Consider the following 16,090-nt stretch of genomic DNA (forward strand, 5'->3'; position numbering starts at 1 on the left):
AATCTGTCGTAATATCTTCAAGAGTCTCTATGTGTACGGCACGTGAATACAGGCACGTGTTCATCAACCCCCATCTTTCCACTTCACACCTTTTTCTTTAACATAAAATGGTTCAAATATGTCTAATCCTATATTGGTGAAAGGCACAGTTTTTTCAAGTCTTTCTTCTGGAAGATGGCCTATCATTTGATTTTCTGGTTGTTTTTTCATGCGTCGAGAAGACACACAGATTCTTAGTACACTTTTAACTACAGAAATTTCACTAATAAGCCAGATGCCATTCTCTCTTATTGCTCCTAATGTTCTCTTCAGGCCTAGATGTGACACTTTCTCATAATAATGTCTAACAATAAGCTTATTGATATGATCATGTTTCGACACAATAATGGGATGTTTCTGTGAGTAGCTTAAGCTAGATGCTTCAACCCTCCCACCAACATGAACTATGCCTTTTTTGTCAAGCTCAGGTTTGAGGCTCTTTAATGATGAATCCTGACACCGTTCTGGATAAGCTGTTTATTGTGATTTCTTTATGATGAACTTATATTCTCTACTTGTAAATACTTGTTAACTTGTAAGTGCCAGGTCTTCTTCTCTAGATGTTCACGCTTTTGCTTTGCACATGCTCTCAGAAAAGTAACGCTTTTTACTAACCTTCTCCAGTCGCCAAATCTACTAAATATTAAGACTGAGTTATTTGATGTTGAGGTTGCATACGTAGGGATCTTTCTAATCTCAAAGTCTTCTGACTGGATGATGGTGTTTGCATGGTTGTTTCTGTGTATAGTGATATATCAGCTTGGGTGAGGAATGCTGGTCTTTTTAGCTATTTGCCTGTCTGCAAGTCAGTTGCTCTACATCCACGAGACACCATGTCAGCTGGGTTGTGTTCCGTCTTCACATATTTTTATTGATCTGTTTCAGTAGCTTGCTTTATTTCTGCTACTCTGTTTGCCACAAATATATGGAATCGCTTTGCTTTGTTGAATATGTAGCCCAATTTAATGCTCGAATCAGTCCAATACATTTCTCTGCTTACCTCAAGCTTCAGCTCTTTTGATAGTCTTTGCTAATCTCACTTCGACAACTGCACCAAGCAGCTAAAGTCTTGGTATTGTTATAGACTTTCTAATTAGGGTTACTCAAGCTTTCGACATCAATAAGTGACTTTCTACCTGGTTGTAAGTTTTTATGTACCTAATATATGAGCAAGCTCGATATCCTTCATAGTGGTGCAGCTCTATGGACTTGATTTTACTACAGGGTTTTATGCAACGCTGAATTTGTATTTTGGTGAGGTCTTTCAAGTCATGGAGCCATATTTTTCATTTAGGCTGGTATTCTGGAAACAACAGCTGATCCCACAATATATCCAAACAAATCCTACCTTTTGTAGGATTTGTTTTCCTCTCATTATCACAGGAGAGGCTAATCCCATAGAGTCGTAAATCTGTACAACAGTAGATAGCATGCTTCTCTTTATCATACTTCGTTCATTGAGATCGCCAAGAAGCGTAAATTGGAAAATGTTTGCTTCAAGATTTCATTCCTAAGGTTTTATTGACTGGAAGCAGTTTCGTGAAGAGGTCAAGGCTCTTTGTGCTTTTGCCCAATTCTGTTCGAGATATAGCTGCAAGTACTTCGTAGTCATTGGGCAAAAATTTATGAAGTTGGATGTTTGCTTTTCCACAGATTTCAGTCGCTAACTTTATTGAATCTTTAGCTTCTTAAATTCAAGCTGCACTAGTCACTTTGTCACCTATATGAAAATCATCGCACAGAAAACTAGCTGCACTACTCGAAATGTGGCCACACTCTATTGCTACCTTTTGTAAACTAAAAATGGCAATGCCTGGAAAAGATTTTGGTCCAAAGATTTGGTCATTCATTCAGAACTCTTTGATATGTTGCAGATCGTTCATAAAAAACACAAATAGTCTTTTTTGTTGAGGCTCGACTAAAAAATTGTGGAACATTTTTTTGTGTCACATATTATAGATATTGGCTCTTCACAAAACCTTAACAGTATGCCTGGAAAGGAATTTATATGTTCGGGCCCTGCGAGTAGCCAGTCATTTAGTGAGGTGATTTGGTACTTTGCACTTACATCAAATACAACACAAAATTTTTCTTTTGTTTATGTCAATCACCGAAGTGGGGGAGATACCAGACCTTGCCTTCTGCCGATATTGATGTCACTTCTTTCGCATTGCCCGGCCTGTATCAAATCTGTGATAAATTTGGCGTATTCTTGGCAGTATTCTACATTCCTTCTGAACCTTTTGACAAGGCCTTGTAGACGTTTTTCTGCTTGGTGAAAGTTGTTGGGTAGGTGAACTCGTTCTTTCATAGACAGAGGTAGGACATAGTTTCCGTCAGCATTCTGTTTGGTGGAAGAGTTTATTAGATCCCGAAATTTGCCATCTTCTTGAGACTGATAATTTTCCTCTTGGTCAATGTCTCTGAAATCTTGCTCTAGAATCTTCAGTAAGTCGATGTGAGTTTTGAATATAGTTCTGTTCTTTATGTTCAGATCAGTGCCACTACTCATGGTCCACCCAAACAGTGTCGGGATGCCAAATGGTTCACCTTTTGCACTGGGAGGTGCTGGTTTGCTCTCGATTGGTTGAATTATCTTTGGGTGATTCATTCCAATTAGTAATCTTGTGGGTATGTCCAACAGTTTAGGTATCTTGTTTGTTATATCTTTAAGATGTGGCACTCATCTAGCCTTTTCAAATGAAGGAAGTTGAATTCTGTTACAAAATATTTCTCATTTGTAGGCACTGATCTCTGCTTGGTTATTATTCATATATCCTTTTTAACACTATGTTTTCATAACGCTCCAGGTCTTTGCACCATTCATTGTTTGTATCGTTATTCCATGCTCTTTCTCACTCAGGTCTACTTGTAAATTTTCCATGTTTAACATGAATCAGACATTTTGTCTAACAGTGCATATACTAGCAGCTCTCTTTTGTTTCCTACCAATTTGTAGGTGGGTATAGCTGTGCTCGTTAGAGTATTTCCTATTCTAGTTGCTTTGCAGCTCTTTCAATTAGTCTGTGTGGGGTTGGTTTTAGCTGGTGTTTCTGTTTACAGTGCAGTAGGGTTAACTGTTCTTTGCAAAAATTTTGACTCCTGTCAGTCTTAGCAGGATGAGACTCAGTAGTTCTCTGAGAGTCTGCTGATGGTAGGTTTGAAGTTGTTCTCATGATTTCCTGTTGCATGTCCTTTTTTGCAGATCAAACACTGCAATATGACAGCACAGCCTTTGCATCAATGCCCTTTGTCAAAACAGCAGAAGCAAATACCGTTTTTCCTAACAAATTCACCTTTCTCCACACTGGAAAGTCTACCTTGAACAGTAGCAGTTAACTGTGCTGTGATTATTAAGGATAAATTTCAAGCAAGGTTTTACAGTTAGTGTGCTATAAGTGGTTGTGGCACTTGCCTTTCTAGAATGGTAGTCCTGTCTGTTGCCCGGCAGGCTTTGTGGGACTGTAAAAGCAGATTAATTGCAGTTTATGTTGTTTTGTTTTTGTTATGCAAAATTGGACTGTGAAATTGGAAGTGCTGTTATTCTAGCTTCTTCCTTAATAAATGCACAGAACTCATGCATGACATCAAGCTCAGGATCACGTGTAGATCTGCTCATATTGCTGGCATCAATTTGTTCTTTTGTAGTTTGTGCATATTGGGACCGATGCACTGGACTCATCTCCCACTTTTGTACCATTGGATTGGTAGCAAATGTTGGTGATTGAAGATCAGTATTCTGTTGCAGCTGTTGAGTTATTGCTACTTGTTAGTGTTCTCAATCATATTGGTTGCTAGACTTTAAAGGGTTGCTGTCAGGTTCTCTGATCAGTTCTTGAAATCTTCTGGCTTCCTCTTCCATTTCTGGTTTTATCTGGGCTTGCATTTCCTCTTGCTTATCTTCTTCCTCTTCTAGTTTCTCAATTTGTGTCTCTACAGATACTTTGAAGATCCTGGCTTAAAATATAAAATAATAAAACATGGTTTTTATTTGTACATAGATTTATTTCTCTTGCAATAGAGTTTTACAACTTTGTTGTACTTGCTGGACAATAACTGAACCCTGTTGTGAACATACAGTACTTAGGCACCTGCCAATCTTTAAAGGTTAACTTGCAATAAAATTCACATTACAGTTATTTCGTATCAAAAGATTGACCATGTCCTACTCTGTTGTGTTGTAGATGCCAAATACGTGGAAAAGAGATTACAAGCTCTTAAAAGTTCAAAAACGAAAAGCCGCCGTAGATTGGAATCTCTTTATTTATCTGACATATTCATTACAGTTTGGTTATCATCCTGTCACGTAATGTTCTCACGTGAATTGAAAGGCCAATAAAAAGCTCAATATAAAACTTATTGTAGCACTAGTTTATAACAAACACTTCGGGTTTTACCGAAGACCCCGTATCAAATATAGATGCTCGCTACTTTACAGTTTTGTTTCGGCTTGGACTAATCGTCAAGTTGTAATCTGATCATGTGACCCAATACTTCGAAAATAGTTTTTGCAGCACTTTTCGATTATCACAGGTAACTAACAGGCTCGTCATGATTGTCAGACAATGATATGTACTCCTTCGAGCTAAGGTTAAAAAGTTTAACGATTTTTTACGGTAAGTTATAAAATATCAGTGCTAAAAGTGACAGCATTACAATGACGATAAAATAGACGCGTAAGAACAATAGACATGGTTTTATTAAATGCGTGAAGTATATTTGTGAAAATATTTCGACGAATGAGATTGCATGAAAGTGTAAACAGAAACCATCCTGTAACAACTACGTCCCATTTGAGCCGTTTTGGAAAGCGAATCTAAACTACTGCGGTCTCGTGTGGCTGCGATTAACTGTTTGTTTTTTAGCTTTGAAGAGCTTGTAATCACATTCCCATATATTTTGCACCTACAACACAGCAGAGTAAAACATGGTGAATCTTATGATACCAAATAACTGTAATGTGAATTTTGTTGCAAGTCAACCATTAATGCCAAAATAGTTACTCTAGCACGCTTCGTGCTTCAAGCTTCAGCTACCCCACTTGAAGATTATGATTGCATGAAAAATCATGATGCAATATTTTTTCTGAACACCGGTTTCAGAGGGATGTACAAAGGTCTTATTATAGTAAACATTCTAAAGCAGTGTCAATTGTCCAGGTTCTTACAGAAGTAATATAGACACAGTACTGCTGAAGGATATACTAAGAGGATATGACAACAGAGTCATTCCTAGGGTGGATGACCAACCAATTGTGGTCAGAGTAGATTTCACCTTAGTTCAGCTACACTACCTGGTGAGTCAGTGCGCAATCTTGACTAATGGTATTATTAATAGCACAAAATCTTTCTTTCAAGCATTCTCCATTTAACAATAGTTTTTAATCGACTCTACTCATGACTGGTAGTGAACTTGTCATCAAACATACCAAAACCAAACAAATCAGAATGTTAACACATTTTTAATTATCAGAATGTTGACATATTTGCAGGTATCCGATTGTTGACAAATTTTTCATTATCAGAATGTTAGCACATTTGTAATTATCATAATGTTAACAAATTTTTAATTACCAGAAGGTTAACACATTTGTAATGATCACAATTTTAACAAATTTGTAACTGTCAGAATGTTAAAACGCTTGTAATTATCAGAATGTTAACAAGTTGGTAAATATCGGAATGTTAACAAGACATAAAAAAGTTATAGTAATCAATTATAGTTGCATCAACAAATCTCTTGTAATTTTCATACTTTATTAATCAGGTCACTCAGATGCCCAACTGTGTCAATCTGACTGCACACTGCTCAAGCTTCGCTACTGAATTTTTATCTACTTTTGTTCAGCATCTGCGAGGCTTATACACATCTATAGACATCTAAACACTTCCTATAATCTTGTATTCTATAGACTATAGTCTTGTAGTCTATAGATTATAGTCTTGTAGTTTATAGATTATAGTAGTCTTGTAGTCTATAGATTATAGTCTTGTAGTCTATAGATTATAGTCTTGTAGTCTATAGATTATAGTATTGTAGTCTATAGATTGTAGTCTTGTAGTCTATAGATTATAGTCTTGTAGTCTATAGATTGAGTCTTGTAGTCTATAGATTATAGTCTTGTAGTCTATAGATTGTAGTCTATAGATTATAGTCTTGCAGTCTATAGTCTCCAATATTCTAAGTTTAAGACTTGGTCTTGTTTCTCACAGGATGAAAAGAAGCAGATGCTAACATCTTCTGGCTGGTTTCAAGTGGTAAGAACTGATCTAATCATACCACTGAGTTTAACTTAAAGTCATACTTACCAGAATACAATATACTGCTTGTCATTGAATTGATCAAGTTATGAGTTGTTGTTAATGTCAAGGACATATTATGTTTAGTAGTAAGAGAATATTGAATGACAAGAAGAGATTAAAGTTAAAAGAGCAACGCTACACCCAACTCTATATGTATTATATATTATATATTATTTATTATATATTATTTATTATATACTAATTATTATATATTACATATTATATATTACATATTATGCATTATATATTATATATTATAACAGTCATGACTGTGATTAACATTCTCTAAACTTAACAGACGCCAAACCTTATGCTAAAAACACAGTAAAGTATAGAGCTGACTACCTACTTCAGGCTATGAATGTTGGGTCATACGGACTATACAATCTTCAGGCTATGACCTCTGTATTGTCCAGACTATATAAACCTCCGGCTATGGTCACTGTATCGTGCAGGCTGTACACACCTCAGGCCCAAATAACTGTATCATGCAAACTATACAAACCTCAGATTATGAATATAGTATTGTTAGACTACCTAGCTCTGTCTATGAGTTAAGGATAGTGCAGAGTACAAACCTCAGACTATGAACATAGTATAGACTATGAACTACACAGACTACATACCTGCAGGCTAGCAAGCATGCATAGCTAGATGCCACACCTCAGGCTATCAGCATAGATCAGTCCAGATAACGCTAGTAAGCAGTTTTTGAGCCAATTTAAAGCAGGTACCTCTTTCACCTCCTTCTTACCTGATGAGTTTCCATGTCATTAGTCATTGGTCTCATCCACTAACCACTCGGCTCACCTGCTGCTTCTATATGATTAGTAGATAGTAGAGCTGTGAGTGGAGTGACCATGCATTGTTTATCAGATAGTATAATTATTCACTTTCATAGATTCTATAGGTTCAACACACCAGGTGAAGTATGTTAATTTTATAATCCATTGTTTCTAGGAGTGGGTTGATGATAGACTTAAATGGAATGCAACTAAGTATAACAGAAGCAGTACAGTTATTCCTTCAAAAGATCTCTGGCTCCCAGATATTGGATTTCTAAACAGGTAACTTACCCCTTTGCACATACACCGTAAACTATATATATATATAAATCTTAGAGTTTGTTTGGCTTTTGAAGGTCTTTTGTTTTCATATGCGTGTTGAGTCATAGCAATAAAAATCTAGCAGCAACAAAAAACCTGCGCTGCACTAGATCTGAACTTGCATCAATTGCACTCGCAAGTTTGTTAACACGCGCACCTAACCACAAGGCTAAGCCGCTCTTATCTGTCCCATCTGAATTATCTACGATATATTGATTGCAGGTTACATGCTAAATGGGGTTGCACTTTTCATTATTAATTAATATTACCTTTTGCATTCGTATTTCTTTTTAAAATCTTTTAAAAGCTGTTTCAAAATTCGTTATTTTTTGGGTAAAATTTGACATCTCGTTTGAAAATTTAGAACTTTCAAATGTAATTTTCAAATGTGACATTTCAATTTCAAATGTTCGGTTACCAACTTCATTTTCCAGTTCATCTTTATGGCTATCGCTACAAACAAATTAAATTAAAATATTTGCACGTTCACTTGTTGTATTATCTCAAGTAGGAATTGCATCTACATTCTATCTTCAGTCGGTCAGACAAAGTATCAGACAAAAACAGTCCGATATCTCATTTTTGAGACACCCAGTATCAAGGGGCACCAGTATCGTCGTATTCAAAGTTATGATGAATAGCTTCGGATAGAACATTCACCTTCTTTATACACACACACTTCTATGTACATTACATTAATTCAACATATTTATGTTTAGTTTGTTTTCTCAGTTTGTAATAATTATATCAGAATCAAATCATTTTTTATTGTAAAAATTGTAGCAAAACAGACTTTATTTAATTAAACAGACAGAATTATTTCACATTTAAACAACTTTACAGTTGTTTAAATGTGAAATTCTGGTTTTTAAACAACTTTGCAGTTGCTTTATTTGTCTCTCAAATTATTTGAACTGCACAGAACACTTTTCTCATTATTTGAAGTTGAAATGTGAAAATGGTAATTGTTGTTATACATTAAAATAAAAATCAATTTTCTGTTTAAAGACTTTTTATTACCCGAGCAATGCTGGGCTTTCTACTAGTTTATCATAAATATAGACAATTCTTCCATGAGGTATTTGTCATTTGTAACATACATGTACTTGTGCTTTCACTCCCTCTCTCTCCCTCTCCCTCGTTCTCCCTCGTTCTCCCTCTCTCTCTCTCTCCCTCTCTCTCCCTCTCTCTCGTTCTCCCTCTCTCTCTCCCTCTCTCTCGTTCTCCCTCTCTCTCGTTCTCCCTCTCTCTCGTTCTCCCTCTCTCTCTCCCTCTCTATTCCTCTCTCTCTCCCTCTTTCTGCCTCTCTCTCTCCCTCTTTCTCTATCTCTCTCCCTCTCTCCCTCGTTCTCCCTCGTTCTCCCTCTCTCTCTCCCTCTCTCTCCCTCTCTCTCGTTCTCCCTCTCCCTCTCTCTCCCTCTCTTTCGTTCTCCCTCTCTCTCTCCCTCTCTCTCTCTCCCTCTCTCTCGTTCTCCCTCTCTCTCTCCCTCTCTCTCTCCCTCTCTATTCCTCTCTCTCTCTCCCTCTTTCTGCCTCTCTCTCTCCCTCTTTCTCTATCTCCCTCTCTCCCTCGTTCTCCCTCTGTCCTTCTCTTTCAATCTCTCTCCCTCTCACTCCCTCTTTTTCTCTTTTTCTCCCTCTCTCTCTTTTTCTTTCTCCCTCTCTCCTCTCTCTCCTCTCTCTCCTCTCTCTCCTCTCTCTCCTCTCTCTCCTCTCTCTCCTCTCTCTCCTCTCTCTCCTCTCTCTCCTCTCTCTCCTCTCTCTCCTCTCACTCCTCTCTCTCCTCTCTCTCTCTCTCTCTCTCTCTCTCTCTCTCTCTCTCTCTCTCTTAAATTGCTGTTTATTAGACTATATGAGTATCTACTGCCAGCATTTCAAAAGTATAGGACAGGCTTCACTTGCTTAGTCCTTTTGTATCACTTCTATATCTGTATTTTAGTCCATCCATTTACCACGCTTCTCTGATAAAGAATGAGTTTAGATGTGTCGTGTATAGTGACGGTTCAATTTTATGGGTTCCAGGAGGCACCTACCAAACATTCTGTGGAATCGACATCAGCAATTTTCCATTTGATGGACAAAGGTAGGTTTTCTAAATCAGGGCGAATTCAAGAAGAAAAAGAGTGGTTCATAATTCTACTCAATGTTTTGCTTCTGTTATAAAACTTTCAGTATGTAGTCCATGGACACAAAAGAAATATTAATGCAAATGTGAGCTAAATAGTTGGTAGTGTAAAAACCTGATGAATCAAGCATATACAGCTACATATACAGCTACATATACAGCTACATATACAGCTACATATACAGCTACATATACAGCTACATTTACAGCTACATATACACAGCTACATATACAACTACATATACAGCTACATATACAATTACATATACAACTACATCTACAGCTACATATACAGCTACATATACAGCTACATATACAACTACATATACAGCTACATGTATAGCTACATATACAACTACATATACAGCTACATATACAGCTACATATACAGCTACATATACAGTTACATATACAGTTACATATACAACTACTTATACAGTTACATATACAGCAACTTATACAGCTACATAAACAGCTACATATACAACTACATAAACAGCTACATATAAAACTACATATACAACTACATATACAGTTACATATACAGCTACATATACAACTACATACACAGCTACATATACAGCTACATATACAGCTACATATACAACTACATACACAGCTACATATACAGCTACATATACAGCTACATATACAACTACATATACAGCTACATGTATAGCTACATATACAACTACATATACAGCTACATATACAGCTACATATACAGCTACATATACAGCTACATATACAGCTACATATACAACTGCATACACAGCTACATATACAGCTACATATACAGCTACATATACAGTTACATATACAGTTACACATACCGCTACAAACAGAAAGCAGATAAAAATATTCCTTCAAGCTGTTATCCCTTCTTTAATTAGCATGTAAATTGGCTACGACTAAATAAAAATGTATAATTTGTGTAAATAAGCGGCTTTGGGACAGTGAAAAATGATGTTGATTTCATTTGTTTTGCTATCCGATACAATAAGAGGTCAATAGCGATAACTCACTGACAGCCTTTCTTTTTATGAGTAGTCTAAATCGTAATGATCTAAATGCATCACTGAAATTCTTACAACTTGTTTGTATATTTCATTTATATAGCAAGTATCTGATACAGTATAGCGATTATAATAGTTATACATAATTAAAAACACTTATTTACATGTAGATAAGCTGCATGAGCTTACACCTCTTTCTAATCCTCTCGTTGGCAGTTACTATTTTACTTACAGCCATATTTTACAGACTTACATGTAACGGTGTATAACCACAGCAATGTTTTCCAATTCTTTGAAAAACTTAGGTGTAAGTCAGCTGTCTATGTTGACCAAATACAAAACAATTTGACAAGCAAGACCATAGTTTCATACTAAAGTCACTCGTTAGAACTCTCAATTTATGAGGTATTTACAGCCAGTTCTGACTACAGGTGTTTCATCAGTCTTCAAGAGTAGTTTACTCAGAATTAACTCGTTTAGATTTTATTTCAAAATCCTGTCTTGACTTGTTTTATCGTTGCCAGTCGTAGCATTTACAAAAAGTAAGGAAGTTGTTGAGCAGCTTTTACATGTAATTAGCCTTAGATTTAGCGTTTCAAAAATCTTTGTTTAGCATTGCTGTATAAGGTAATTAGTTCCGTATTTGGTAAATAGTTCCGTATTTGGCAAATAGTTCCATATTTGGTGGATAGTAACTGCAATAATTAACACATTAATTAAACTGATTTTAGTCAGCATAAGAGCTCATGCTTAAATAATATATATGTAATGTTTTAGTTGTACACAACTAGTGGTTTTAGTGATGTTCCTAGTAACTTTTCAACCTGAGATGCTACTTGTATTACGCAAGCAACTAGGCAAAAGTCCAGTGGTCTCCAGTCGTTACTATTCTCTATTGATGTTGGTTTTTACTGACTGCATTTTAGAAATATAATTTGATTAGTTAATTAAACCTGCTGTATTTTATTTTCTTTGCGGGAATAAAAACTTTTATGGATAATTAAACCTTTCTGCAACTAATTGAAGTTTTTAACGAGTGGCTCAGATACATCTATATGAGAGATCTGGTCCACAGTCAGATCTAAAACGTTATTCTAAATATGAGCATGACTAAAAAACTAACGCTGTACTCTCCCTCTATCCACACTATATCTTACCCACACCCTACCCACACCATATCCTCTTCCTACCCATACCTTAGCTACATTCTGCCCACACTCTACCCAAATCCTAACCTCATCGTTTTTGAGCTTTTAAGAGCTTGTAATCACATTTCCACATACGGTATTTTTACCTACAACACAACAGAGTAAGACATGGTGAATCTGTTGATATCAAATAACTGTAATGTGAATTTTGTTGCAAGTCAACCTTTAACTGCCTGTCTCCATGGCAGCATTCATTTAATTCTAAATCAGCCACTCTAAATCACTTGCTGCTGGCTGGTTGAAAAGAGTTGCTTCGTGTTGACTTTTTATTATGCAAAATAATGTCATCTGAAATTTAATGAGCCATTGAGCACTTTTCACTTTACCTGAGCACATCTAAGAGCTGAGGAAGGGTTATCCTACACTAAAACAAGAAAAAAGATAGCTTAAAGAGGCTTCTAGAACCAAAACATAAATCATGAATTATCACTTCTTGTCATTGTTTTTATTAATTCCTGATTACACTCTCTATTCCCAACAGACATCAGTATTGTATTTATATATAGAGTGTTGGCACATTTATCATCCACACTTTGCAGGTGCTACATCCACTTGTCTAATTGGGCCTATAATATTGCTGAAATGGATTTGGTCACATCTTCTGATGAGATTGCACTGAGCAGCTATAACCCTAGTGCCGAATGGAAAATATCTAAAACTTATGTCAGTAGGTAAGAAGGATGACATACACACTAATAGTAGACCGTGTTCCTACAATAATTAAATTGTCACAAATAATCATGCTCTTATTTTAGATCTTAGTTACGATTTGAAGTCGTCGCCTCTCGCCTTGGAGTACTAACCTTGCCCGTTATTGTGTATAGTTCTGCCTATTTGGGTAAAAAATGCAGCATAAGCAACTAGACATAGATATGCTAATTCTGGTGAAAAACTGAAGCAGGAGTCATCTCCGTGAAAATAAACTACTACCTTTCACCGAACTATTTCTAGCCTTGCATGCATGAAGAGTACCTTTGCACATGCCTCGGTTTTTGTGGTCACTTGTTAGAGATCATATTTATGTTCAGCTACAATTGTATGTTTGTCACTGTAACAACAAACTGTAAAGCTGTGACTTATTATTTAATAGTGATAGTAAAGGGCACTCATTTTTCAGATCGATCTTTTTGTTGCAGGGTCGAGGTTGTTTATCAATGTTGTGGCAATGTCTCGTATCCATCTTTGTATTTCTATATCTGGATAGAAAGAGAGAGCCTCTATTATATAGTGAACATCATAACGCCGTGCATTATACTCTCTTTGCTTGCGACCTTCACCTTTCGCATACCTCCAGACTCGGGAGAGAAGATTTCTCTCGGTATCACGATACTTCTCAGTTTCACAGTCTTTCAGCTCATTGTGGCTGAAAGCATCCCGAAGAGATCAGACTCTATTCCCATTATAAGTAAGTCTTGTGACATCATCTATATGATGATAAGTTTACAAGCTGAATAACTAGCTCCTTGCCATTGTTCAAATATGTGTACAAAGAAATGAAGGCTTATTTTATTACCTTTTATTTATGGGCAAAATATTAAATGTTAATATTACTCAGTACAAGTTCTAATGCAACTGTGATAGACTCTTACCATTTGTGAGCACATCTCAAAGATCCACAGACTTATAGCTTTAACTCTATTTCCCTCTTTAGCTCAGCTTTTTTTATGTATAAACTTACATCTTTTAGTTAGCAGATAACTCCAATTCATTTCTGCTACCTAGCATCTAGCAACAGTGTATAGCCATTGCATGAGCAGTCATGCTCTTTGTTTATTGAGAAGAAGATGGGGAACTTTGGTTCTGGCATAGCGGTCATGCCTAATTTCGCGGACCATGGTATAAAAAAATCTTTTATGAGAGTTGAAGTCCTCTCGCGAAAGCTTTGATTACTGAATACAGCAATCAGAGTTTTTAGGAGTCGTCAGCGATAAAAGTTGTCTTCCCTTATTTAGATCAATAATTTGGAAGAAGTTTACAACTACTCATGCATTTAACGTTACCTCAAAATACTAACAACAATTGTTTGAAATCTCGCAGAGAGATGGTGTGTAGATATAAAAGAAACATCAAGAAAAGCGTGATAGCAATAGACAGTGATAACACATTGCACTAAGTAGTTGCCATTATTGAGTAGATAGGCAGATTGGCTGTAACAAACTGAAAAGTCTAGAAGGCGTTATAATAAAGTGTAGATTTAATTGATGTCCAAATACACCAGTTGTTGAAAAGGAATTCAAACTATCGTTTTAATGAAAAAAGGTTTGTGCCTCTCTGTGTATGTCCACCACATGCGAAGGAAGAATGTTACAAACAATAACAGTGTGCAGCCCAGTGCATCTTGTTGTGTATTGTTATCTACACTTTGCAAAAAAAATGCTGATAATGATCAGCATTTTTTTTATTTAGGAATAGAATAATGCTTCTCATTATCCTATTCTTTTCTATCATGTTTGCCGCCACTCATGTTTTAGGTGTGTACATATCAGCCATAATCGGAGTGATGGCCTCATCAATAGTCTGCGCCATATTGATAAGCCAAATACACCACAGGGGGGAAATACCTGTGCCCTATAAACTCCGAAGGTTCACCTTTGATTTCGTTGCTACCATCGTCTACCTGAAGGAACTGAGAGATGTATATGGCACAGACAATCACATTTTGGACATACAAGAGAACAATCCAAACATTTGGTCTCCGAGACTGTGTTCCAGGAACTCCTTAGCCCAACTCAAGCTGGTAAAAGGCAGCTACCCAATTGACTATGAGTTATCACATGGAGAGGAAGTTAGTTGTGAATGTAAGGCTTGTTACCAATGCTGCACGGACAACAAACCTCAGGACAGTACTGAGTCTGGCAAAGTTTTGTCATCTATCGACCGACATCTTGAACAGATAAAATCAGCTCTGAGTTTGTATGAAAATCGGTGCACCAAGTCCACAATAAGAGAATTCAGGATTGCTGAGTGGAAAGCTGTGGCCAGGGTCTATGATAGATTCTTTTTTGTCGTCTTTATTGCGACCATGTTGGTTATCACTACACTAATTTTAAGAGCTCACCAGAAAACGGAGGCTTTCACTTCGACAAACTTAACAGATCTGCCGCACCTTAACTAAACTCTTACGAACTTAAAATACTTCTGATGTGATTTGTTGAATGACTTCTGTCTTCTCCTAAATATGGGTGTTGATTTTCATCTCCTTGAAACTTTGGTTGACAAGCTATTATGAGTTGGTTATCAAATCAAATTGTTTATCTATAAACTGCTAATTCTAAGCTAGCATACTGGATATAATACAGAGAATTGCTATTATTGTGTTACTGTATAAGCGGATCTAGCTACATCTCTCTGTTCTCTTGGCTATATTTATAGCACATCATTAACCCGTTATGTAACTGCAAGCTTGCAAACTTACTATTATCACAATAGCCTTAGATCTTAAAAGAGAATATAAAGACTTGTTATCATATCATCTTATGTCTGAAAAAAGTCTTGTGTACTTAGGACCATCAACAAGCAACCATCCATCTTATTACACTCGTGTAGGCTTAATAAAATTAGGCTCACTATTTCAGCTGCAGCATACCGGCCGTTAGCTTTTTGTGATAATTCATCAAAAAAATTGGTGCGATGTGTTATTAGCATTTATTCAATTACTAATCATATTTTCACATTGGTGACATGTAAGATATATCATTGTATTTAATGTACAATCATTGAGATAGTGATGTCTTGCTAGCCAACGCACTGTAGGTTTCGGCTATGGTGGTGTATAATTAAGTGGGCAAAGGACTGGTGTGCAGGAAAATAAAAAGCTTTTTTAGAGTCATTAAGAATGATTTGTATATTGTCAGAAGATGAATGAATGTGTACGATAGGTACCTCTACATTTCGAAACCTTTTGCTGCCAACTGGTTACGCTGAATATCAGCTGAATGCTAGAAAAAAAAAACATTCCTTTGCAGCCTGTTTCCATTAAGCCAAAATGATATGCATTAACTTTGGGAAAGTAAACAAGATCAATTAGTGCATTCATATTTTATTAATAGTTAACTTTTCAGTTTGTTTGATGGCTCATAAGGCATAACAGCCTATTGTCATTTATAAGGAAGTTGAGAACAATTAAATTTGAGTTGTCTTTTCTCTGTTACAATTTAAATAGATATGGCGGTTTACAATGGTGTCAAGTATTCATTGATGTCGTGATAAGCGCTTTATAGATGAGCGCAACGGAGTGGATGAAATGCAAAGTATTACGCGTTCGGACTATCAGATCGAAGCTAGTATCATACTG

At 36.3% G+C, this 16,090-nt stretch overlaps 1 protein-coding gene across 1 annotated transcript; it reads left to right on the top strand.

Annotated features, from left to right (window-relative positions):
* Positions 1 to 2,672: 2,672 nt before the first annotated feature.
* On the top strand, positions 2,673 to 14,911 carry LOC137394063 (neuronal acetylcholine receptor subunit alpha-10-like). The gene is made up of 9 exons (XM_068080782.1): positions 2,673 to 2,688; positions 3,245 to 3,367; positions 5,199 to 5,335; positions 6,252 to 6,296; positions 7,302 to 7,408; positions 9,387 to 9,530; positions 12,336 to 12,467; positions 12,933 to 13,201; positions 14,268 to 14,911. The coding sequence occupies exons 1-9, from the start codon at positions 2,673 to 2,675 to the stop codon at positions 14,909 to 14,911; spliced, it is 1,617 nt and encodes a 538-aa protein (XP_067936883.1).
* The last annotated feature ends 1,179 nt before the right edge of the window (positions 14,912 to 16,090 follow it).

The sequence above is a fragment of the Watersipora subatra genome, chromosome 4, assembly GCF_963576615.1.
Source record: "Watersipora subatra chromosome 4, tzWatSuba1.1, whole genome shotgun sequence".
NCBI classification, from domain to species: Eukaryota; Metazoa; Bryozoa; class Gymnolaemata; order Cheilostomatida; family Watersiporidae; genus Watersipora; species Watersipora subatra.

What these genes read in the sequence shown, in the direction of transcription:
- LOC137394063 (XM_068080782.1), top strand. An exon ending in CTTCTGGCTGGTTTCAAGTG is followed by an intron (nt 6,297 to 7,301) that starts GTAAGAACTGAT and finishes CATTGTTTCTAG; the next exon opens with GAGTGGGTTGATGATAGACT. An exon ending in TCTAAAACTTATGTCAGTAG is followed by an intron (nt 12,468 to 12,932) that starts GTAAGAAGGATG and finishes TTTTTGTTGCAG; the next exon opens with GGTCGAGGTTGTTTATCAAT.